The 24065-nt window shown below is 38.9% G+C and overlaps 2 protein-coding genes across 5 annotated transcripts in view; one reads left to right on the top strand and one right to left on the bottom strand.

Annotated features, from left to right (window-relative positions):
- The window catches only part of LOC138693156 (uncharacterized), a 297205-nt gene extending 289781 nt beyond the window's left edge, over positions 1–7424 (bottom strand). Inside the window, exon 1 of the mRNA XM_069816846.1 lies at positions 4722–7424. Coding sequence (XP_069672947.1) covers positions 5118–7334 — 2217 coding nt within the window. The 5' untranslated portion in view covers positions 7335–7424 and the 3' untranslated portion in view covers positions 4722–5117. The remainder of the gene's footprint in view (positions 1–4721) is intronic.
- The window catches only part of LOC138693158 (lachesin-like), a 1789721-nt gene that overhangs the window by 1004286 nt on the left and 761370 nt on the right, over positions 1–24065 (top strand). The window lies entirely within an intron of this gene.

The raw sequence follows: 24065 nt of genomic DNA, 5'->3' as shown, positions 1-24065 counted from the left end.
TGATATCATTGCCATTAAGAACAACTCGGCATACATTCTCGATCCCACCATCAGATTTGAGACACATGCAGATCAACTGCATGAGGTGGACAGTGAAAAGAAACGGATCTATGAACCAACAATCCCGTTCTATAAAGATAAATATAGCCTGTCCCACATTGATGTAATAGGTCTGATGGTGGGAGCACGAGGTACCATACCCTCCTTTTCTACCAACAAATGTAAAAACCTGGGCCTAACATACAGCATTGTGAAGGAAATAACCATTAGTGCCCTCAAAGGATCGGTTCAGATATTGAGAAATCATTTGTATGGGAGTGATAATGGAAATTTCAAGTTATCTTAACCGATGGCTGTTGATTGGTTTAGATATCAATGCCAATCAATCCGTACTATTATTTTTCTCGCGGTATATGGCATTCAAATCATTCTAACCTATCTGATTATATCCCCCCCCTTTTATTAACTGTGAATGAGCACAAACGCTTCGTAGGTGTAAATTTTTCTGACATTTTGCATACTCGATTCCCTAACCGTTTCAAATGTATATCATTTTACCTTTTAGGTGTGTTTCCAAATTGTATGTAATACGCTTTGTCAAATCTGGCAACCTTTTCATAAGGGAAGCTAAATTTATATTATATTGAACTGAAAATCTAGAACGGAGTGATAAAAGTGTCAATTTTGAATGAATTAGAGGAGTGTAATAGGAAGTTAAGTAAAACGATAGAGATAATGAAAATAGGTGAGGAGTATGGCTGGTGAGACTAGCTAGGATAGTGAAGTATAATATGTAGAAAATTAGTGAGATTGAAAAAGGGAATGTATACAAGAAACAGACATAATAATGAACATATTGGACAATGGTGTAGTATGTTTTAGTAACAAGTATTATTAGAAACAGTGTGTGTTCGATATAAGTGTACTGAAATTCAAGAACAGAGTTGTAAAATTGTCAATATAGAATGATCTAAATGGGGTCGAAAGTTAAATTATAAGAGCGTCTACAAAAGATATAGCCTATCTGTAATGAATGTAATTGTGGCACCGGATACAAATTGTGAGGTCCACATTACATTGATGTAAATGCTGACATCAAATATATATCATATCATATCAAATGCAAACAACACGAAGAACATGGTCATAGGAAGAAAAATTTAAAAGGTAAAAGTGAGAATTCTAAATGAAGCAGTAGAGCAAGTGGACAGCTTCAAATACTTGGGATGTACTATAAGCAGTAACATAAGCTGCTGTCAGGAAGTCAAAAGAAGGCTAGCAATGGCAAAGGAAGCTTCTAATAGAAAAAGGAGCATCTTCTGTGGACCTCTGGAAAAATAACTAAGGAAGAGACTAGTCAATTGCTTTGTGTGGAGTGTGACATTGTATGGGGCAGAAACATGGCTATTACGACGAAGCGAATAGAATCATTTGAAATGTGAATAATGGAGCGTGTGAAATGGACAGACAGAATAAGAAATGAAGCTGTATTGGACATAGTGTGTGAAGAATGAATAATGCTGAAACTGATCAGGAAGAACAAAACGAATTGCTTGGGTCACTGACTGATAAGAAACTGCATACCGAGAGATGCAGTAGAAGGAATGGTAAATGGAGAAAAGTTCGGGGCAGAAAAAGATGTCCGATGATAGACAACATTAAGATATATGGATCATATGCGGAGAGAAAGAGGAAGGCAGAAAATAGGAAAGATTGGAGAATGCTGGGTTTGCAGTGAAAGTTCTGTCCTTGGGCAAAAACTGTAAATGAATGAATCTTAAGAATATTTTAAACAAGGGAACTGTTAGTGAGCTCGTGTCAAAACCAGCCCTCAATCTGCACGCTTTGTTAGATTTCCTCAGCAGATAGATAAATAGATATAATTAGCTGCGCGTACTAACTGTAAGATTGTGAAAAGAAAGCTTAAGTAAAAGATTATGAATAATTAAGTAGCTGCGGTCTTGAATAGGTAGTGATTGCTCTGCTTTTTCAGAGTATTGAGCACAGATTCACGACTACACGTTTTAAATATTGTAGCCTATATGACATGTTTCTCATATAGCATTAATGCTATTCTCCTATTCCTCCCTCCATTATTTCCTCACTCAGCTTTCTCGAATTGTTTTTTGTCTCACAATCTTACTCAATTCACTTTCTCTTTCTGCTATCCAGAAGTTCGCAGACTATACCGGAAGTAAGGATTGTCCACGTAAATTACATTATACGTACATATTTTGCATAACTTACACGTAATTGTAATTGCGTGCTTGAAGACGCTATGTCGCTGTGTTTTTAAACACAGAAGCATAAAATGTACGTTTAGTTTGTGAAAATAAAACCAAGTTCATTATACTTGCTAAGCAAAGGTCTTCCTGTTGTCTTAAAATTTTATTTTTAATATAGGATGTTACTAACCTCAAAATCACTGATTATAAACTCTTACTGAACTCTTTGGAACTACGGTCTGAACTGAAGTTTCTTAGACTATAAAATCACAATTTATGATCACGAACAATCTAGAAGTGTGTAGTAAAAGTCAAAGGAGCCGCCTCTGGGAAAGTATCCAGATAGAGTTCTCAGAAGAACAACAAATAATGTGTTTTCTCTTTTAATATTTACCTTTGTAAACAGGAATTGTCGTTAGAATTTAAAGGAAAATAAATGAAGTCGGAATTACGCGCAAAGACACTGTCCATTACCATAATGATATAAGAATTGCGGCAAAAAACATAGACAAAGATGCCAGTATGAACCGAAGGAAACACAATTACAGAATGGTAAAAAAACCGTTGGCAGCCTTTGATGAGTAGTAAGTTCTGGAATCTGTGTGGCGAGGAGAGTAACTAAGCAACACAAGGAAACACTGTGTGGTGTCGGCTTATCATTTCGATGGATAGAAGAAATGAAGACTTAACATGAAGAGCTCGAATGAATTACCGCAAATAATTCACGCTGGTGGACTGGAAACTCGTTTAACGATTTAACACTTTGTTTTTTTAACACTTTTTTTTTAATGTGTTACACCGAGTTTTAAATGCATTGTATTTCTTATATTTATAATATAAATTACAAATTTTTCGCATATGTTACGCGTCGTGTAGAATAGTACATTATACAACGAGCCTATAATGGTAGTAATTAAGACGCGAGTATGTTTATGAAACGAGCGCAAGCGAGTTTCATAATTTTCATACGAGCGTCTTAATTGTCATTATAGGCAAGTTTCATACGACTTGTTATGCTCGACCATATTTCTAACTTGAAATTATTCATAAGTATTCATGTTATTCTTATCTGACTGGGGAGCGGAACTGATCTTGTGAAATATCTCGTAAATTGTGAGATGTGCGCAGACGCGAAAGTATTGATTTTTTCTTAGAAACAACGCTAGTTGTCTTTCAATCCATATCCGAGAATAATCGATACTTGCGCTTTCATATTGCTACAATGGTGTTTTCTGGTTGGTGGAACACCTGAACTTCAATGAATAGGTGCACTTTAATGAGGTCCATTAAAGGGCTCCTACCTGGTGTATAATTACTACATTTCGGCATGGTCGAGCATAAATATTTTTTTACTCGTAAATTCTCAACTCTGCAGTAGGTTAAAATCCTGTCCCTTAGAAATATTTTACGGCATCACTTGCCATAGAAGACTGCAAATAAGAAAACTACCTATCTGCACTCTCTTAGACCTATATCATTCAGAATTACTTATGAGCTTCATTTGTAACAGCAGTAAGTTCTTACTGAACTCCCAGTACGTCTATTTCGAGAGTTTCTTAGCGAAGAATTGTTGCACCGTTTAATTTGTTTCGTTTCATGTCGTGCTTTGCTTCATACATCTGACTTGATAACTCGATTTTCTTCTGAAGAGCTAAAAACCTTGAACTTTTGAAACACACATTAAGAATAATGATTGCATGATGAAGCAAAGTTGCTGGCTATACGCTTGTAATTTCTGCAAGTTTCTTGACGTATAGCAAATAATAAACCAGACGAAACTTCGCGACTTCTACCGATATATTTCTTTTGAACATTAATATTCAACTCTAGAACAAGAAATTATCGCTATTTCTGCACGGATGTCACGATCGTGAGTTCTGATCTAGTTTAGAGCATTTGGACGGTATTTTCAACGTGATTTTACAATACCTGTTCATTATGAATATTATAGAAAGCAAATGTTCAAAATTCTGTCGAGTTTGTGTTTAAATATGTCGCAGTTTCGTTTTTAATATTGTAAATTTTATTAGTTACAACAATGTAATTTATTCGTCACAACAATAATTCCTTTCTACAATTCACCTTAAACGCTCTCGTCAACAATTGGATCTTCACTCACACAGTATTCGTTATAGCACTCCACCGACGACAATGACAATTGACTTGGACTATTACGCACAACAATGAACTGTTAATCTTAACTAATATTTACAAAGCACTATTTACAAATCAGAACTATCAGTTCTCAGTTCACAGTTCTTCTATCTCAGTCACTCGAGTTCACAGTATCTCGAACCACAGACCTTCAGAGACAGTTCACTGTACTCGAACTCGGGTCCCTCCAACTGCGGTCCACTGCACTCGAACTCAGGTCCCTCCAACTGCGGTCCACTGCACTCGAACTCAGGCCTTCGGATGCTGACGCAGATGCGGACGCACACTCGAGTCGAACTCCGGCTGGCTTGCTTGCTCTGGCTTTCTCACTGACTGAATAACTGAAAACTCTGTCTAGTTCGCTGGCGCCTGCTCTTTTATAGCAAAATCATAGTTGCGAGAACCTTCTACAGGTGTGTAGAGAATTATCTCAATATCTCTACATCGACAGACGTCTGGAATAGTCGAGAAGGTCGTTCCACATTCACTGCGTCAAGTAGCAGCTGCGCGCGCAGACTCGTCGCGTGACGTAATACACCCTCTCTCTTCTCTCCACCGCGCGACGTCACTCAATGTTCCGTGGAGCCTGTGCGATCTGCTTTATTGCGGGACGCTGGTCGTGAGTTCGATTCTCACGTCGCTGTCACATTGCCCCCTCCTTAGGACTGCTCGTCTGGGGCAGTCCCTTGGTAGGCTGCTAGTCGGTCCAACGCTTGGGGTCCTCCGGCTGCTCCCTCCTTATGGTGGCGCCACCCCATCCTTGGCTTGGCTGGGCAGCGATACTCGTACAGCGTGGGCGCCATCTTGCTTTTCCCCTTGGCCCTCCAAGGAGAGCTCGCTGGCCACGGCTTGGTCCTCGGCGTCCATCAGGAACACTTCATCCCGACCAAGACGGAGTATACGGCGCCGGACGTCCACCGTCGCATCGAGTAACCGCATGGCGTCGAGTCCCAGGACGACGTCCTCGGTGATGTTGGCGACGAACACCCACATCTCCAGTTTCCTCTTCCCCAAGGTCAGGTCCAGGAAGACCTCTCTCTGGATGGGCAAGCTCTCGCCTGAAGCAGTCCGTAGCTCGTATTGGCGCAGCGGCGTCCTCCCAGGTAGGCCACGCACGACGTCTGGTCTGGCGATAGTGAGCATCGCCCCGGTGTCCACCAGTACTCTGCATGGACGGCCTCTTATCCGTCCTTCAGCAATCAGCCCATCGTCGCACCTTCTGTCGACCGGTTTCAGGACGAGCCGAGGGGACGGTGATGATGGCGCCGACGTGCTCCTCCGAGCATCGGCCCCCTCTCTCTCCTGACTGTTGCCAGGTCGGTCGCAACTCCTCCGCAGGTGCCCAGGTTCACCGCAGGACCAGCAGGTGGGCACCCGTCGTCTCCGTTGCTCAGGCGACTGTTGGTTTCTCTCGGTGTCAGCCACCTCTCTCTCCTGCCGGTGGCCGGAGCGGTCGCAGTCCCTCCTTAGGTGTCCCGGTCTCCCGCAGGACCAGCAGTTGGGCGTCCGTCGTCTCCGCCGCTCCGTTGACTGTTGGCGCTCCTCGACGTCGGCCACCTCTCTCTCCTGCCTGTGACCGGATCGGTCACAGTCCCTTCTCAGGTGTCCCGGTCTGCCGCAGGACCAGCAGGTGGGCGCCCGTCGTCTCCGCCGCTCCGTTGACTGCTGGCGCTCCTCGACGTCGGCCACCTCTCTCTCCTGCCTGTGGCCGGATTGGTCACAGTCCCTTCTCAAGTGTCCCGGTTTGCCACAGGACCAGCAGGTGGGCGCCCGTCGTCTCCGCCGCTCCGTTGACTGCCGCTCGGGTGGCTTCGGTTGGCGCCCCCCAGCATCCGTCGCCGTGACGCTCCTGATCCAGTGCGGTGTTGATACTCCCGCCGCCGACTTGGCCGCCTCCATCCTGAGGGCCGCCGCCAGAGCTGCGTTGATGGTACGATGCTCTGCTAAGAGTAGCTGTTGTCTGATTTCGGGGTCTCGAACTCCGCTGCCGAAGGTGTAGGCCGCCTCTCCAGCGATGAAATCATTAGGTAGGCCCCTGAGGGCCTTATGGGCCAGTTGTTCCACCGCCATCGCGAATTCTTGTAGGGACTCGCCTGACTGTTGGACCCTCGTTTTTAGTTGGGTCCTAAATGCTGCAGCAAGTTGATGGTCACCATAACGTCCCTCCAAGGCCGCCATTATCTCAGCGGCTGTCCCATCTTCTGGAACGCTGTGAAGAATCTCCGACGCCTGTCCCTGAAGCGCGGTCAGCAGCTGAGTAGTCTTCTCCGCTGGGGTCCACCCATTATGTGCTGCGGTGGCCTCGAACTGGCGACGGAATATCGCCCAAGACGTCGTACCGTCGAACTTCGGCGTCTTGACGTTGTGATGTCTGGCTGAAGGCGATGATTCCGCAGGGCCACTATATGGAGTCCTCAACTCTGTGGCCGCTTCTTGCATGGCACGTCGAACTTCCTCGGCAACTATCTGTTTATGTTCTCTAGCCTGGCGATCCACCAACGCGAGAATGTGCTTGTTTTCTTCAGCATGTCGGTCCATCACCTCACTCGTCTGCTCTTGACGACGCTCGAGATCGCGGATTTTTCCGTCGAAATGGTCTACCTCCTGTCTCAACTCGGCTACTGTCTCGTTTATAGTTGTAAAATTCTGGTTTAATTTATCCAGATCGGCCTTAAGTTCGTCTTTCACAATGGCGACAATTCCATCTACGTGGGCCGAAACACTTTCGATTTGTGTAGTGACGTCATCTTTCACTCCGCTTATGTCGCCTTTCACTCCGCTTATGTCACTTTTCATCTCTGTTTTCACTTCGCTTATGTCACTTTTCATCTCCGTTTTCACTTCACTTATGTCGTTCTTGACCTCACTGATATCGTTCTTCATTTCTACTTTTACGTCACTTAAGTCGTTTTTCAGTTCTGCGATGGCTTGCAGGATCAGCTGTAGGTTCTCCATTATCGATAATATCCCACTTCTGACACCAATGTAAATTTTATTAGTTACAACAATGTAATTTATTCGTCACAACAATAATTCCTTTCTACAATTCACCTTAAACGCTCTCGTCAACAATTGGATCTTCACTCACACAGTATTCGTTATAGCACTCCACCGACGACAATGACAATTGACTTGGACTATTACGCACAACAATGAACTGTTAATCTTAACTAATATTTACAAAGCACTATTTACAAATCAGAACTATCAGTTCTCAGTTCACAGTTCTTCTATCTCAGTCACTCGAGTTCACAGTATCTCGAACCACAGACCTTCAGAGACAGTTCACTGTACTCGAACTCGGGTCCCTCCAACTGCGGTCCACTGCACTCGAACTCAGGTCCCTCCAACTGCGGTCCACTGCACTCGAACTCAGGCCTTCGGATGCTGACGCAGATGCGGACGCACACTCGAGTCGAACTCCGGCTGGCTTGCTTGCTCTGGCTTTCTCACTGACTGAATAACTGAAAACTCTGTCTAGTTCGCTGGCGCCTGCTCTTTTATAGCAAAATCATAGTTGCGAGAACCTTCTACAGGTGTGTAGAGAATTATCTCAATATCTCTACATCGACAGACGTCTGGAATAGTCGAGAAGGTCGTTCCACATTCACTGCGTCAAGTAGCAGCTGCGCGCGCAGACTCGTCGCGTGACGTAATACACCCTCTCTCTTCTCTCCACCGCGCGACGTCACTCAATGTTCCGTGGAGCCTGTGCGATCTGCTTTCTTGCGGGACGCTGGTCGTGAGTTCGATTCTCACGTCGCTGTCACAATATTTTATTTTTGATTTCTTAACATTATTTACACTGTGAATTAAAACTAAGTATTATACCATAACATATCATCGGTTACTGTTACTTCTGATAAAAAGGCTAATATAATGTACATAATATATGTTTATTGACTTAGAATTGGAAAATTAAATACTATAAAAAGAAACAACTTACTAAAAATAATATTTTGATGATTCAGTTTTGTCAAAAGCTTTCGAAAGGCCTTTACCTCAGAGTTAATATTTTTTACTTAATATGTTTTGATTGTAAGCCGACGATATGCTGGTTAAAGTTCTATAAAATGCTTTGTCTGGATTTCATTTCAATATGTCCAATGTAGTAATCAAAACTTTTTTTAACAAACGTGTTCAAAACACAGTACTGGATTTTAGTTACAAAAATTTGAATTCTTACCAATTTAAAGTATAATCATTCAATAAATTCACGGAGTAGACCAAGTTGGAATTTTACGGCTAAATCCTCCATCTCCTTACAGGCCTTTTCCAATTGAATTTTCTTTCAGCGATCCCACATGAGTATTGAACATTTCCTCGGAAAATGTTGCAATAGGCTTGTGGAATTGGTTGTGAATTAATGCTTTCTGATTTTTCAACTTATTTATTTATGTAGTTCCTCCGTAATTTATATGTAGCTGAGGTCTTTTTTCAAGACTGGTACTGGCATATTACACTAGTTGTGTAACCTAGTATTATAATCTCAGATACCACGTCCTCTGTTTATCCATGTGTTCACATCAATTCAGAATAATATCTCGTAGAATTTTCCCGTACTTTCTCGGAATACGTTCAAAATAATAGTTCATAGAAATGTTTTGAATTATACTAAACATGTACAAGACATTTTTATGAATCAGAATCATTAACACATTGTAGACTCATATTTATGTGACATGCGGAATCTTACTATAGAAGTAATATTTTGCTATGTGTAACATAGTTTATTATACATAGGGATTTAATTGTGATGTACCGAAGTAGTTCTACATATGATTTGCGATGTACCGAAGTACGTATGATATTTCCAGGCAGGAATTCTGCATTACTATATGATGAAGGATGGGTGGAGAGGAGAAAAATTCTCTTCGACGCCGAACTCGAACCCGGGTTTTCAGCTCCATTAAGCCACACCGGATTCCAGTTCCGATGCCGGATTGAATCCTCTCAATTTAAGTTCCACCTCTTAGTTTCCCTTTAGTGGCTAACCCTCATGCACTGTGTCACAGATGTGTGATAGTGGCACAATGTCCAACACACTATGTGCAGAGGTGCACTCATTACGAGTGACTGAATAGCCGGGATCCGACGGAATGAGCGCCGGAATGACACAGGCAAGAGGGTTGGCCACTAAAGGGAAACTAAGAAGTGAAACTTAAACTGAGAAGATTCAATCCGGCATCGGAACAGGAATCCGGTGTGGCTTAGTGGATAAAGCGTCAATACGTAGAGCTGAAAACCCGGTTCGAGTCCCGGTGCCGGAGATAATTTTTTTCCCCTCCACCCATCCTTCATCATAGAGATTTAAGTGGGAAAATCAGTTACTTCTAATACATGTACTATTATCCATGTATGTTTCACAGAAACATTGTGTCAGAAAAATTATTAAGGGACTAAAAGTATGATTATCAAAATGTACAAACAATTTCATTAAAATATAAAACTTAAAAAACTTAAAACCTCTTTAAGTTGTTAAAATTATTTAAAAGAATGTAATACTCTTAAAAAGCGTGACCGAACCAGTCAGTGCCGAAACTGTACCGCCCGGTTCTATAAGATACAGTATATACTGAATTTAAATTATGTTATATTTTTAACTCTCGCAACTGCCAACGTTATATCAGTGTCGCCGGTGTACCATAATTTTATCCCGTAGGAGTTCTTTTACATGCCACTAAATCTAGTAACATGAGCCTGACGCATTTAAGCACTTTTAAATGCCATCGAACTAAGCCGAGGTCGAACCCGCAGACAGACAGACAGACATACAGATAGATAGACAGACAGACAGGTGAGGGCGGGCGGGATGGATGGGTGGATGGACGGACCGATAGATGGACGGACGGACGGACCGATAGATAGATAGATAGATAGATAGATAGATAGATAGATAGATAGATAGATAGATAGATAGATAGATAGATAGATGGATGGATGGATGGATGGATGGGTGGGTGGGTGGGTGGGTGGGTGGGTGGGTGGGTGGGTGGGTGGGTGGGTGGGTGGGTGGGTGGGTGGGTGGGTGGGTGGGTGGGTGGGTGGATGGATGGATGGATGGATGGATGGATGGATGGATGGATGGATGGATAGATGGATAGATAGATAGATAGATAGATAGATAGATAGATAGATAGATAGATAGATAGATAGATAGATAGATAGATAGATAGATAGATAGATAGATAGATAGATAGATAGATAGACGTACGGATGGATGGGGTAGGAGTTAGTAAGTCTGAAATATTGATATGACGAGGATACGAAGTAATTAATGAGAGCCCGAATGTTAGGAAAGGCGGAGGTAATTACATGAAATTTAGAATTTAGGAATAAGAAAGATAGGAAACAGAGGGAATAAGAGGTGGGAGAGAGTAGGTAAGAAATGAGATAGAACAGAGAAAGGATGTAGCGTATGTGGCGTATAATGTAAAATTTGTTTTTTAACTCATGCGTACGGCAAAGGAACTATGATAATGTAAATGTAAACAAAGAAAATGGTGACAAAGAATACAAATTGTGAACGGCCACTACTGCCATTGGAAGCTGAAGACAATAAATATCATCATCATCATTTGTAGTTAAACTTCCTTCAATATCAGTTTTCTGCATTTTTGTAGTGCTATTTTAAGATACATTCTATAGGGACATGGATAGATAATTTTTCAGTAATTAGTCGTTGCAAGGTGTGTGGGAAAGCAAAGTTGATGCTGTTACTTGAGTTTAGTGAAGTTGGGTCTTCTCGATCGGATGATAATTAAAATTACCGCATGCCCCGGTGACGCAGCTCGTCACCTCAGCGTGGGAAGCCCCGCGTGCTCGGTGCACACATCATATTGATAACGTCACCGAAACAATGCGTAGCACCTGGGATACGTCTTCCCTGTAATTTGGAGTGATCCTCCGTGGAGGCTTACGTTGCCTTCTTCTGCCTTGTTTGTTCACGTACAACCCGGTTCCAGAAAATAGGGAACCTGTACCCACAGCTGTGAAAACAAGCACCAAGGCGCGATAAATACCCCAGCACGCATTCACTGGTGCGTTCTATTGTAACTGTCTTCAAACGATGCACATAGAATTCATATTTCAATTAGTCGCTGTATAATAAGTAGCCTAAACCATTCAGTTATTGGCATTTGAAGTGCACCAATTGCGAACAGCCCTTATACGCCCTTACTTAATCTTAGTTTCTTTCTTTCATTTCTTTCTTTCTTTCTTTCTTTCCCGTAGTTTATCCTCTCCCTTTTTAGGTTCATTTACACGACCCACGCCACACGGGCCTTACAAGGCCGCGACCTGTCGGGAGAGGAATCAATTTATGGATCACATACATACTTTTTTGACCACACAAGAACATGGAGGGCATCCCCGGACGAGGGATCTGCTCAGTGCCAAGGCCACCTCCGATACAGCACAAACATTTAAGACATTACACAGCATTCACTCACACACATATGAAAGGGAAGGATCGCCGTCCATGGCAGGACTTTCAAGAGGTACAATCCCGGCATTTGCCTGGAAATAACTGAGGAAACCATGAAAAACCTCAGTTAGGATTGCCGGCCCCTGGGATTGAACCCCGGACCTCCCGAATGCAAGGCCAGCCTTCTACCACTCCGCTAGCCCGCTCGGTTAATCTTAGTTTAATATTTTAAAATTAATTTGGCTATTATCGGATCCCATATAAGAAAAATAAAAACTGCAGAAATGGAATTCTTGCATTCCATGGTAGGACACACTTCATTGAACAAGAAACAATCAAGAAATAAGAGATTAATAGAAAATATAATTCTAACTAATGGCGAAAATAGAAAACCTAAAAGTTAAATTGTATGAACATACAGTGCGTTCGTAGTTCCGCCGGACCACTAAAAAATGCGAATTTGAACATTTTACTTTCAATAATTGTTCCTTTTAAAATTATTCATATTTATTTTTAATTTCATCATCCTTAATTAAAAGTTTTCTCGTTTATTTCATCATCCCTAATTAAAACTTTTCCAACACTTGTTTATATTATTTAGGTTATGTTATAACGGTCCGGCCGAGCTACGTACACACTATATATAGTATACAAAGAATGTCACCAGATAATATTGCCACACATATTACTTCAGTGTATATAATTAGTTACAAATGGCTTTTAAGGAACCCGCAGGTTCATTGCCGCCCTCACATAAGCCCTCCATCGGTCCCTATGCAAAATTATTCCAGTCTCTATCATCATATCCCAACTCCCTCAAATCCATTTAAATATCATTCTCATATCTACGTCTCGGCCTCCCCAAAGGTCTCTTTCCCTTCGGTCTCCCAGCTACCATTCTATATGCATTTCTGGATTCGCCCATACGTGCTATATGCCCAGTGGAATTAATATTTTAACAGCATAATAATACCATACCTACCACAAAATTATTTTTAGAATTTAAAATCTTGAAAATACATCAGATTTATATCAATGTATTATTAAGTTTTTAAACATAAAAATCACATATATTTCATTTCACAAACACAAAATCAAAGGCATGGATACAGTACATTTGTTTGAACCCAAGAGTTTAACGAGCATTTCTTTAATCATATTAGTAATATCGGTCCTAGAAATTATTAAAAATCAATAAAGGAATACGCTCATATATTTAACTCCAGCAGTTTCAGATTTTAAAATGTTTGTAAGCAATTTGTTATGAGTAAATATTATTTTTAGATGCTATTTTATTGTAATTTATGCATGTAACTTTATTATGTATATCAAATCCTCCCCTGGGCACGAGATCACTCTGTTTCAGGGGAGTGCTAGAATTTTGTACATTCACAATTTCATTGTATTATATTTTCTGACAATAAACGTATTATTGTTGTTATTGTTTTTAATATAGCCCCAAATTAATATTTTTCTCAGTAAAAATTATCATTTTACCCTAAATGTTTACACTCTTTTACTCGATAAGTACTACCCTACGATTCTGATTATTATTCTGATTATTATTATTATTTTCATTAGAGAAGCTTACAGGCCTCAGGAATGATTTATGCCTTTGCAGTTGAAAAAAAAATGGAAGGTTTTCTATGCTTTTGCAGTTAAAAAAAAATGAACGGTTTTCTTTAAAAAAAAAGTGAAGAGATTAGTGCGTAAGTTATCGTTATTTGCTGCCATTAGGAAGTCTAACAACCTTGGTTTTTCTGAACAGACGAATGCGAGATGTGAGGTGCGAGGCCCGCCTCTCATAAATCCGGACTACACGAGAGGTAGTGAGTGATTTCTATAACTGCGAGATGCGAAGTCTGGGCACCTCGCATCCGTAGAAAACACTCACTGTCTCTCGTGTAGTCCGGATTTATGCGAGGAGGGCCTCGCACCCCGCACGTCGCATGCGTCGGTTCAGAAAAACCAAGGGTTTAGGTGAACCGGCGATGCGTTGTTGTCAAACTGAGCTGAATTAAAAAATAATTGTTTTAATGTATTCTATTGGCCCCTTCAGTCGGCACAAAAATATCACTTTTACCCTTTACAACTTACCTAAAGTAAGAAATATTGACCAACAATTGACCCGGTGAAAGAACTTAAGGCTGATTCACAATAACCCGAGAACGGAAACGACAACGAGAACGGAAATATTGTTAAAATAAATGTATTTAAATATGAGCATTCACAATTAACTATTGTGAATGCTCACCTTTAAATGCATTTATTTTAACATTATTTCCGTTCTCCTTCTCGTTGTCGTTTCCGTTCCCGGTTTATTGTGAACCAGGCTTTTGTCTCCTCAGTGAAAACAGGTCTGTAGCCAAGTTCAGGAAGCAGAAGAAGGGTTACGACCTAGCATGACATAGAATTAAAAAATATAGCCCTATTAGTAAAAAATTGCCAGTTGTTAGTATCTAATATTTTATTTATTGGGAACTTTAGAAAAGCAGTTATTAAGTCTTTTGCGTTTTTATTATTAATTTTTGTTTTTATCTGTATCTGTGCATTAACTTCTGTATTTCTTGTATGTACATGGAACTACATCCGAACACGAGATTTGTCCATACATGTGTTCCTGTTATAATTGATTATTATAAATAAATATCAGATATGAAGTAAGGTAGCCGGGGGTAATAAGGCCCACCTAAAGAATAAAACGTTCTTTCTTTGAGACGTTCAGAAATTTTTAAATAATGGAATAGCATTCTTTTATACTTATCCTATAATATTTTGCTTCAATTAAATATTCAGACACATAAATGCTGTGAGCAATGAAAATTAACATCATGTCACTGGGTGTTATATCCTGCTGTGACAGATAATAAGTCCCACAATAAAGAATATAAGTATTGAACAAATCTTGGGCATACAAGGCCTTCAGTTTCTTTTTTCAGTGAGACCTGCACATTCATCGTGCACCCAACATTCACAAGAGACACACACTTGGATATCTACAACAATTCTCTTCGCAGACGGAACACATCCGCGTCCCCTGGATGTTTACTAATCCTGAAATTGATGGCTCATCCAATGCACTTTCTGCATTACGAATTGTCAGTCTTTCGTTTGCTTCATTTGTTGCAAAAAAGTTGTGCTTCAGAGTTTGAACTTTATAGTTCAGAGACTTCTATGAACCTGTGGGCCTTTCCATGTATTTATTTCATGGCTTATTTCCTGCTCTATTACTTCGCGCCAATTTTAATTTATGGAGTATTCATGTGCTCATTAGCGAAAGTTTCACGGTAGCCCCAAACGACTTAATGTTTACACAATAACCTGGATTTAATATTATATTAATAACACACAGTTAAAAGATTAAATATCAACTTAAATTTTGAAAACTTTTATAAAGAAAAGCAGAAACAATCACACATAACTTTGTTGCCACCAGTCAGCTACAAACAAGAACGAGAATCTAATTTCTTTATACCTCACTCGAATGCAAGAGGAAATAGGTCTTAAGAGCTGTTGCTCTCTTTTTCAAAAGTGTATAACTAATGGCAAAACTAGGTAGTGGGCCTTATAACATGTTGGACCTTAATACCACCAGGTACCTTATCAATAATTTTTGCTAAATTTATGATCATACCTTTCAACTTACAATAATCTATATCCAGTTGGTATGAGTTCAAATCTCACTCCACCGTCAAATTATAACTTGTGTTGGGCAAGCCTATGTTTCAGGTAATCCATGGGGTTTCTCCGGGCACTCCAGTTTCCCTGTAATATCCCAATAATTCTCCATCATCATTCATTACTACTGTAATGTAGGTCCACCGTCTGTGGTGCACTCTGGATAGTCTCTAACGAACTGAGTGGTTTACGCTTCTCGATACTAGCGACACCCATGAGCAGCTCGTAGATTCGGGGTGAATAATGACAAGTTAAAGACCAGTGATAAGTCTTTCTGAATATTTAATTTGTTTCCATTAATTACAGCCTATAATTTTGGTAGTGTATTCATTGTTCTCCCATTTCCGAGGCTGGTTCTTCTTTTGAAAGCATTCTAATATCCACTACCGACTTGGTGGGCCTGATTTATCGGTAGAAGGCATTATATATAGGGAGTGAGAATGCACTTGAAATGGGGCAATATCCTTCAGGGGCTAAACCCTCAAAATTTGTATCCAGTCATACAAGCATGGTAACAATAGACCAACTAGGACAAAGTATTTAATAAAAGATTAGTAAAAATGTGGCATTAATATTTTTATTGGCTCTTTTACTCCTTTAGAATGTATATTTTCATACCCCAAGTGGATTTAGTTCAGTTATGACATATGTTTAATTAATTTTAATTAGGGCTGTAAGGAGGCGTGGCATTTAAATAGCTGTCAAATTTATTTTTTCATCAAAGAATTCTTTTTTATAAATTTCTGATGACAAATCTAATAACTATATGTTTTAAAGTTGGCTCCCTCAAATTACTAGATGAATCCAGGGGAGGAGAATTTTAATAGGTACGTGTTACATAAATATTCATTTTACTTTCAAATCTATTTTTCCTTAAGTTAATTTTTCTTGATTCAACGCCAACTTTTACATGCCAAATATTAATCAATCTGGATGAAATTTTTACTGCAAGTATTTATGAGGTAGCTGCATGTTTTTATGCATTTGTTTTGTAACAAATGCTAATAGTTTATTTTATTCATATTTATTTTCATGAATTACAGAAAAGATAAAATTTTTAAGTTTTGAAAAAAAAATTAAGTGAATAAATGAGATGTTTCATAGAAATGTTTGTGTAGGTCTTGTGAATGTAACAAAAAGGTAACTCAAAAATTGAGATCTTCTACTAAAGACTTGGTTTCGAAAATGTTTCTAAAAAAATACAAAAATAATTGGGAGTTCAAAATTTGGATTTTGTCAATCCTTTACATAGCAAATATTATCTCGAAATTTGGTTGAAAAAATAATTAGGAAAACAGTTGTAATTTTTATTCGACTATCCCTTTAATAGAATTATATTTTTATTTTTGCTATATTGAAGAAGAATTTGCCACAGACAGATATAAGGACTAAGTACACTTCACTTGGTCTGAAACTAGTTTCCTTGATGTTTCGTTGAATTTCTGAGAAAAGAACAACTGGTGAGTGCTCTCCTCTCCTTAAAGAAATGCTGTCTTGCATTGCCATTTGGGAAAACAGGCGTTGAAATTTTCTGACGCGTGCAGCATACCATCAAAGAAAGCGAGTCTTGACAAACTGACATTAATTCACGCCTTGAGAAGCTCAAGGACACTTGAGGGACTGGCAAAATAATTGCTTCTTGCTCATAAACAGTTCACTTTGGGCGATACCTGCGACAGACACAGACGAAAAGTTTTTATTGAATACTTTTTCTTCCTTTGTTATATAAGTTTGAAAATAAAAGTTTTGCTTGCTCTTGGATTTGTATGTAGGTACACTGGACTTTCTTCTATCTTCAAAGATTTAATTTCTCTCTTAATCTGTTACATCTCAAGCAGCTGGTATGATGTGAAACCATTGAACGAGTAAGTACTGTTCTGGCTGCTTCATTTCTGGCTAGCAAGGGAGGATATCCACATGTGATATGATGACAGAGGAAAGAGGAACACCACGAGGAAACCTGCTCTAACATTCAGCGTATTCCGAATCTCACCGGACCGGTGGACAACAATGACGTCACGCTGCAACGAAATAGAAACAAAACTGTTGGATGGTCCAATGGCTATAATGGCGGCTGTACAAGTTGTTATTGTGCTACACTAGCAAGATTTTGAGATATTTCCATATTGTCATCTAGCTCAAAGAAAAGAGAGCATAAACGATTTATTTCTTGAACCAGTAGTAATAACTGGTCCGTTGACATGTTCGCTCATAAGTCATTAACATATTTTTTTACACCGTGCACATTACAAACAATACAGCAGAACACACCGCCATGACACAACAGTGCACGATGTCATTCGTCTGCTAATTCCCGCCCTATACAAGAACCAATCAGATTCACTGATGGCGTCCACACCTGTGGAGTAACGGTCAGCGCGTCTGGCCGCGAAACCAGGTGGCCCGGGTTCGAATCCCGGTCGGGACAGGTTACCTGGTTGAGGTTTTTTCCGGGGTTTTCCCTCAACCCAGTACGAGCAAATGCTGGGTAACTTTTGGTGCTGGACCCCGGACTCATTTCACTGGCATTATCACCTTCATTTCATTCAGACGCTAAATAACCTAGATGTTGATACAGCGTCGTAAAATAATCCAATAAAATAAATTCACTGATGGCGGCTGATGGATACTGCCACCACCTCTGCAAGCTGATGGAACCAGTGCGACACCGGTGGAGAATGTGACGTCATCGCTGAAATTCGGAACACCGTGATGCCATCAGGTTGCTCAGCGCTGATATTCGGAATACGCGCATTGTCTTCGTATTGGAGAGTAAAGAAAATAATTTTATAGCCTATTTGGAGTAGACTCTATGATACTGTAAGAGAGAACCAATGACTTCAACTCTATAGCCTACGGCATTCGAAACACATATCAAGTTCTAGTGTAATTATAGGCCTATTTGGTTTGGGATTCAAACGTGGAAAGCCGATAACCCTGGTTATCAGCGTGGTACGAAGAATCCAGATTATGGGTTTTCCACGCTGATAATCCAGGTTTGAATCCCGGAGGGTCCAAGTGGAATGTGTGATGGACAAAGACTGTGATGAGTGGTAACCACCGGCGGCGTAGCTCAGGCTCGAGTATGGGTTCGATTTCCACTTGGGGCGATTACTTGGTTGGGTTTTTTCCGAAGATTTTCTCATCGGTAAGGCGAATGTCAGGTAATTTATGGTGAATCCTCGGCCTCATTTCACCAAATACCATCTCGCTATTATCAATTCTATGAACACTAAATAATTCAGTAGTACATACAACGTCGTTAAATAACCAAGTAAAAAAGTCATCGTTGATAAATTTCGTAGAGTACTGGATTTCTCTTTCACAGTGGTCGACATTCTATACCTTCAACAGAGGCAGAGCTACGGCAGTAAAGAGTCTTTTTTTATTATTATTATTATTATTATTATTATTATTATTATTATTATTATTATTATTATTATTATTATTATTATTTAAAGCAGAGTTAGGAGAATTTTAGCGAAATGGGTTAGGAAAACTTAAAGAACGGGTTAGAAATGTGACCGACAAGAAAACACAGTTTATTAAACATAAGAGTGAGCATATGTTTTATAATACAGGAAAACATAACTTGCAAATAAAGCAGTCTACGAATTTCAGCATCTCTGTTGCATATTTATTAAGTAACTGAATGTCTTAATAGAAGTAGCGGCATTCAACTGAAATGAAGTTTTACTTGGCTTGTCAATTCTTTTATTTTCTTTGCTGACGTTTTCTCATTATACAGCTGGGGTGAATCTGATGGAAGGGTATTTATTTTCTGTTCTGTTGAAAATTGCAATGTGAATAAATAAATAAAACATAAATAAGTAAACAAATAATTGTACAAATGAAAATGAGTGTGTAGTCTGTAGGCGAGACAGAAGATGAAACTGCTTAAGTGTAAATGTGTATTTAAATGCTGCTGCAATCAGATGTTAGGCCTATATTATGGTTAAATTTAAAACATTCCGTTTATATTTAATAATCTAAAGAATCTAAAAATGGAACAGTTGCCTGTAATAACTAAGATCTGAGAAAAAGAAATCATTCAGAACCAAATTGTTTGTTTAAAATTTTATTCCCTTGGATTTTTTTTTCCTAATTGATGCACATTTTTCGTTTTTTTTTTTTAATGTAGATATATCATTGCGGCAATAGCTTAAATTTAAGATCAATCTTAGAAAAAACAATTTTTTGGGTCCCAGTTTAAAAAAAAATTATCAGGATACTGTAATTCCCTAAAATGGATATGTATCAGCCGTTTTTAAAGACAAAATTAAAATATCTTTGACATTTCGCTGTTAAAAGCATGTTCTTTAAAATGTCGGAAACATAATTTTGATATTGATTTTCAAAATTTAAAATAAACGATTAGGCCTATATTTTGAGAATGAATTTTTGTATTGCTTCTATAAAATATGGAGAAATATATATTTTTTAAATACAACGAAATAACAAATTCCTATTATAGAGAAAAATTTCCTAATAGTATAAAGAATGTATGTTTAAAACATCATGCATGTAGCATTAATAGTTCTGAAGTTATATAAATTTTTTATGAGAATGAAGCAAAAAGTTTAAAGTTGCGGAAAATTTCAGTCAAAGTTTAATGTCATTTAAAGACCCCTGCGTAGCCTACTAGAGCTTTAAAAATGGCGTTACAGAAACTAACAAAGCCATAAATGCGCGTTAAATTTTATTTAACTTAATACATTTTTCTTATAGCAAAGATTATTTTAAAGAAAGAAAGAAAAGAAAAGAAAAGAAAATTTACTGGTTTTCCACCATATTTCTCTCTTAAAAACCCCGTGCACCAGACCTTTGAAAATAGCGTCGCAGCAGCTGAAATGGCATGAATAAATCTTACACATTAAATTAGAGTAATTATATTGTTACACATCAAAATATATTTTGACAAAAATAATAGTAATAAGTTCACTTGTTTTCCGCCATATCAAAACTATGCAGAACTCTTCCAGACCCCGTTCAGTTACTCCCTTTTTTATCCACATATCTCAAGTCGCTCTTATATCTGTGGTCATATCGCACTGTAGGATTTTTAGGTAGCTATATGAGTAGCCTTTTTTATATTGTTATGTAAGTTACTCGTTTTTATTGTCGTTTGTTATAGATGGCTTGCGTTCATGTAACTGATTTTAGATTTTATTCATGTTCATGATATTGGTGATTGAGGCGGTGATGAATCATGGTATATAAATTTCCATTCCGGCATTTGCCTTTGTGACTAAGGAAAATCATGCAAAGCCCCAGTCAGATTGACCGGCCACGGGGTTTGAACCCAGGGCCTCACGAATGGAAAACATTTTATAAGACACAGATAAACTACAAATTAACTTATGAAACATTCTGCAGGAATTCATGAAATACTAACAGTTCCCTTTCCTTGTTTAGAGACGGTTGCGTTGAAAATCTCCCTTCTGTGCTCCTTTCGTTTATTTGACGGAGGCGACAGCTTCTGGTTCCTACATTTATCTATGCAATTTTTTTTTAAAGTATAGCGTTAGTTATGGCGGGCGTAACAGATGACTGTTTCATGGAACTTAAAATGAGGCATTTTGTATTCGGTTGGAAGACTCGGCCCACATGATGGAATGCAGCCAAGGCCACCTAGGACGTCGATAGCGGCTCACCATTTTCAGCATGGTGATTGTCGGCTTTTATTCTACTCTTTACGCGTTTATATTATTTATTACTGCACAATATGGTGCACCATTAGCTTAATGGCCAGTATTTTTATTTATATTTTTATTCAATATTTTTTAAAGCTAAAGAAGCTATTCGCAAACAATGATGTGGAGGCGATAATGGAGTAATGATGAAATGTAAATTACATGGAAAACACATGGAGAAAATCTCTCTCAAGAGTATTTTATCAATAAAAAATTGAAAACATTCACTATTATTCAAATCCCAACAACTCTATATTATTATAATATACGAATATTATGCGAGCTTTATAATTGTATACAGGGTGATTCAAAAGTCCGACGAAATAGCCAAATTCTGTTATTAGTGGAGACACCGAAAAAAAGAAAGAGTGGAAAGTTGTCTGAAATATGTAGTTTTGAATCTCACGTGCTTGAATTTTCAACGTACAATGCACCGTTGAGAGTATGTATACACTGATACGAGCCACAATAAGAACGGAAAGTGCTCTGTTGCCTCATGCTTCGTCCTTAAAGAGGACATTCACGTTATCGCAATCACATTAGTGTATTGGGTAAATTACGAAATGATGGCAATAATTAGCAGTGTTCCCAACACAAGTTCAGAGAAAACCGTTAGGCAATAATGAAATTCCCCTGAAATTGTTAAGCTAGCAATGCAAAAAAATGCTTCTTCCCACTGTAAGAAGTTAATTAATCGCTAAACTCTGCATGTCAAGTATTTCTCTCCGTTAAATGTACGTATCTAAAATCCAATAGAACTAGCGGGAAAGCCACTAATTTGTCATCATTGGGTCTGGCGTACTTTATGTTGTACAGACCGATTATTTAGTCCTGACAGCTCAGCGACACGAAAGAGGGGAAGTAATAGGAGTAGTGGGGAGAGCTCCGGAGTAGAGATAAGGGCGAGCGGTCGGTAAAGGAATGCAGTACAGTTTAATTGTACTTACTAGAAACATATCGCTCTACTGCACGTATGACATCCGATCGCTTCGAAGGCAAGCGAGAGACTAATCCAAACACCCCTTGGCGTAACGAAATGGACTCGCCTGACCTAAGCGCACATCTCCGGCGACTGTCAGAACTAAATAATCGTACTGTACTAGTGTACAGCCTTAACGGTGTATTCTAAGTTGAAAATTCAAGCACGATAGATTGAAAATACAATCATATTTCCAACAACTTTTCCCTCTTTCATTTTCTTTAGTCACCGGCGTGGCTCAATCGGTTAAGGCGCTTGCCTGCCTGTCTGAAGGTGCGCTCGGGCGCGGGTTCGATCCCCGCTTGGGCTGATTACATGATTGGGTTTTTGCGAGGTTTTCCCCAACCGTAAGGTGAATGCCAGGTAATCTAAGGCGAATCCTCTGCTTCATCTCGCCAAGTACAAACTCGCCATCACCAATCTCATCGACGCTAAATAACTTGGTAGTTGATACAGCGTCGTTAAATAACCAACTAAAAAGAAACTTTCATTTTTCGCTACCTGCACTAATAACTGAGTTTGTCTATTTTGCTGGACTTTTGAATCACCCTGTATATTGAAAAAAGTGAAATATTCAATTTCATAAAAATAATACGATTATCTCAGTTGCAATAATTTTATCATCAATTTCCCTTCTTTATTAAATAATCAATCTCAGATATAGCATACTGCTCAAAAGAAGCGTTGTTGTTGTTGTTGTTGTTTTCTAATGCCAGGCGTTTGACAATAAAGTCATTTGACATCTTGCACTCCAATATTTTTCAAATATATTATCATGGTCAGCCACTGAAGCACAGATTTTGAGGTGTTGGAGGCGTAGCTCCAATGTTTTCCATTGTTAATGAAGTGTACGAAAATGACGTATCGGTGTTTGCAACTGCTTTTGTCATCAGGCGAAAGAAAGGGGCGTGAAGGTTTCCTACTCCTTAAGGTCGTTATAAGTGACTAACTGAATCCACGTGACTGACCCATTAGCTAAGATATTTGCAATTAACTCAACGAGTTAGTTACCCTTCACCCCTTTTTGTTCATCTGAAGACTAAGGTACATGCAACCTTATAAACATTTTTAAGTTTATTGTGTACTTCACCAAAAAAAGGAACGTAAAGTTCAATGGACATCGACTATAGGAAAATAGAAGAGCCCTTGACACAGAAGTAGGCCATTCTTTCGACTCCCAATGGGAAGTCCTATCTCTGCAGTCCCATTCACACAAAAAGTAGGGATATTTTGTAAAACTGTAAAACTACTTTGTTGACCCAATAATAAACCAATAACTTTAAAATCACCACAAACAGGTAACATATGATTTTCATATTCCACTTTCTGCAGTACCATCTTTGTATTGGCATATGATTCAAACACAGGCCAGGCATGCGGCAGCGGTGAGAACATGAAATATTTAATTTATATCCACATTAACCTAACAACTCGCAGAGAGATTACTTTAAAGTTTCAGCAAAAAAGTTGTCAAAAAAATAAATAAAATATTAATTTTTGTACGAACACACTTAAAAATACAGAAAGATTAAAAAAGATCCAGACTATAAATGGCAAAGTTTCATAACTGTGCGATAGTTTCCGACGAAAGTGTACTTAAAGTAGTTAACATTAACATGGCGGGGATAAGGTCTACATTCCCCCCTAAAAATATTACAATTAAATAAAATCAGTTACACTAAATATCTCACTGTAAAAGTATTTCTATGACTGTAATTCGTACTCAAAAGAAATAGTATTATATTTAATATTATATCTAGAAAAGAATGGAGAACGTTTGATTAATTGGCATTATTTGCATATAAAATATTTAAAAACTAATAACTTAATAACTATTAGTCCAATTAAATTAAAGTTTGGTAATATTATTACTGTTAATGCCGCTAATTGACAGTAAAAAGTTTAATAAA

The sequence above is a fragment of the Periplaneta americana genome, chromosome 17 (assembly GCF_040183065.1).
Source record: "Periplaneta americana isolate PAMFEO1 chromosome 17, P.americana_PAMFEO1_priV1, whole genome shotgun sequence".
Taxonomy (NCBI): domain Eukaryota; kingdom Metazoa; phylum Arthropoda; class Insecta; order Blattodea; family Blattidae; genus Periplaneta; species Periplaneta americana.
The sequence above is the reverse complement of the archived record's forward strand: the minus strand, read 5'-3'. Positions and strand labels throughout refer to the sequence as shown.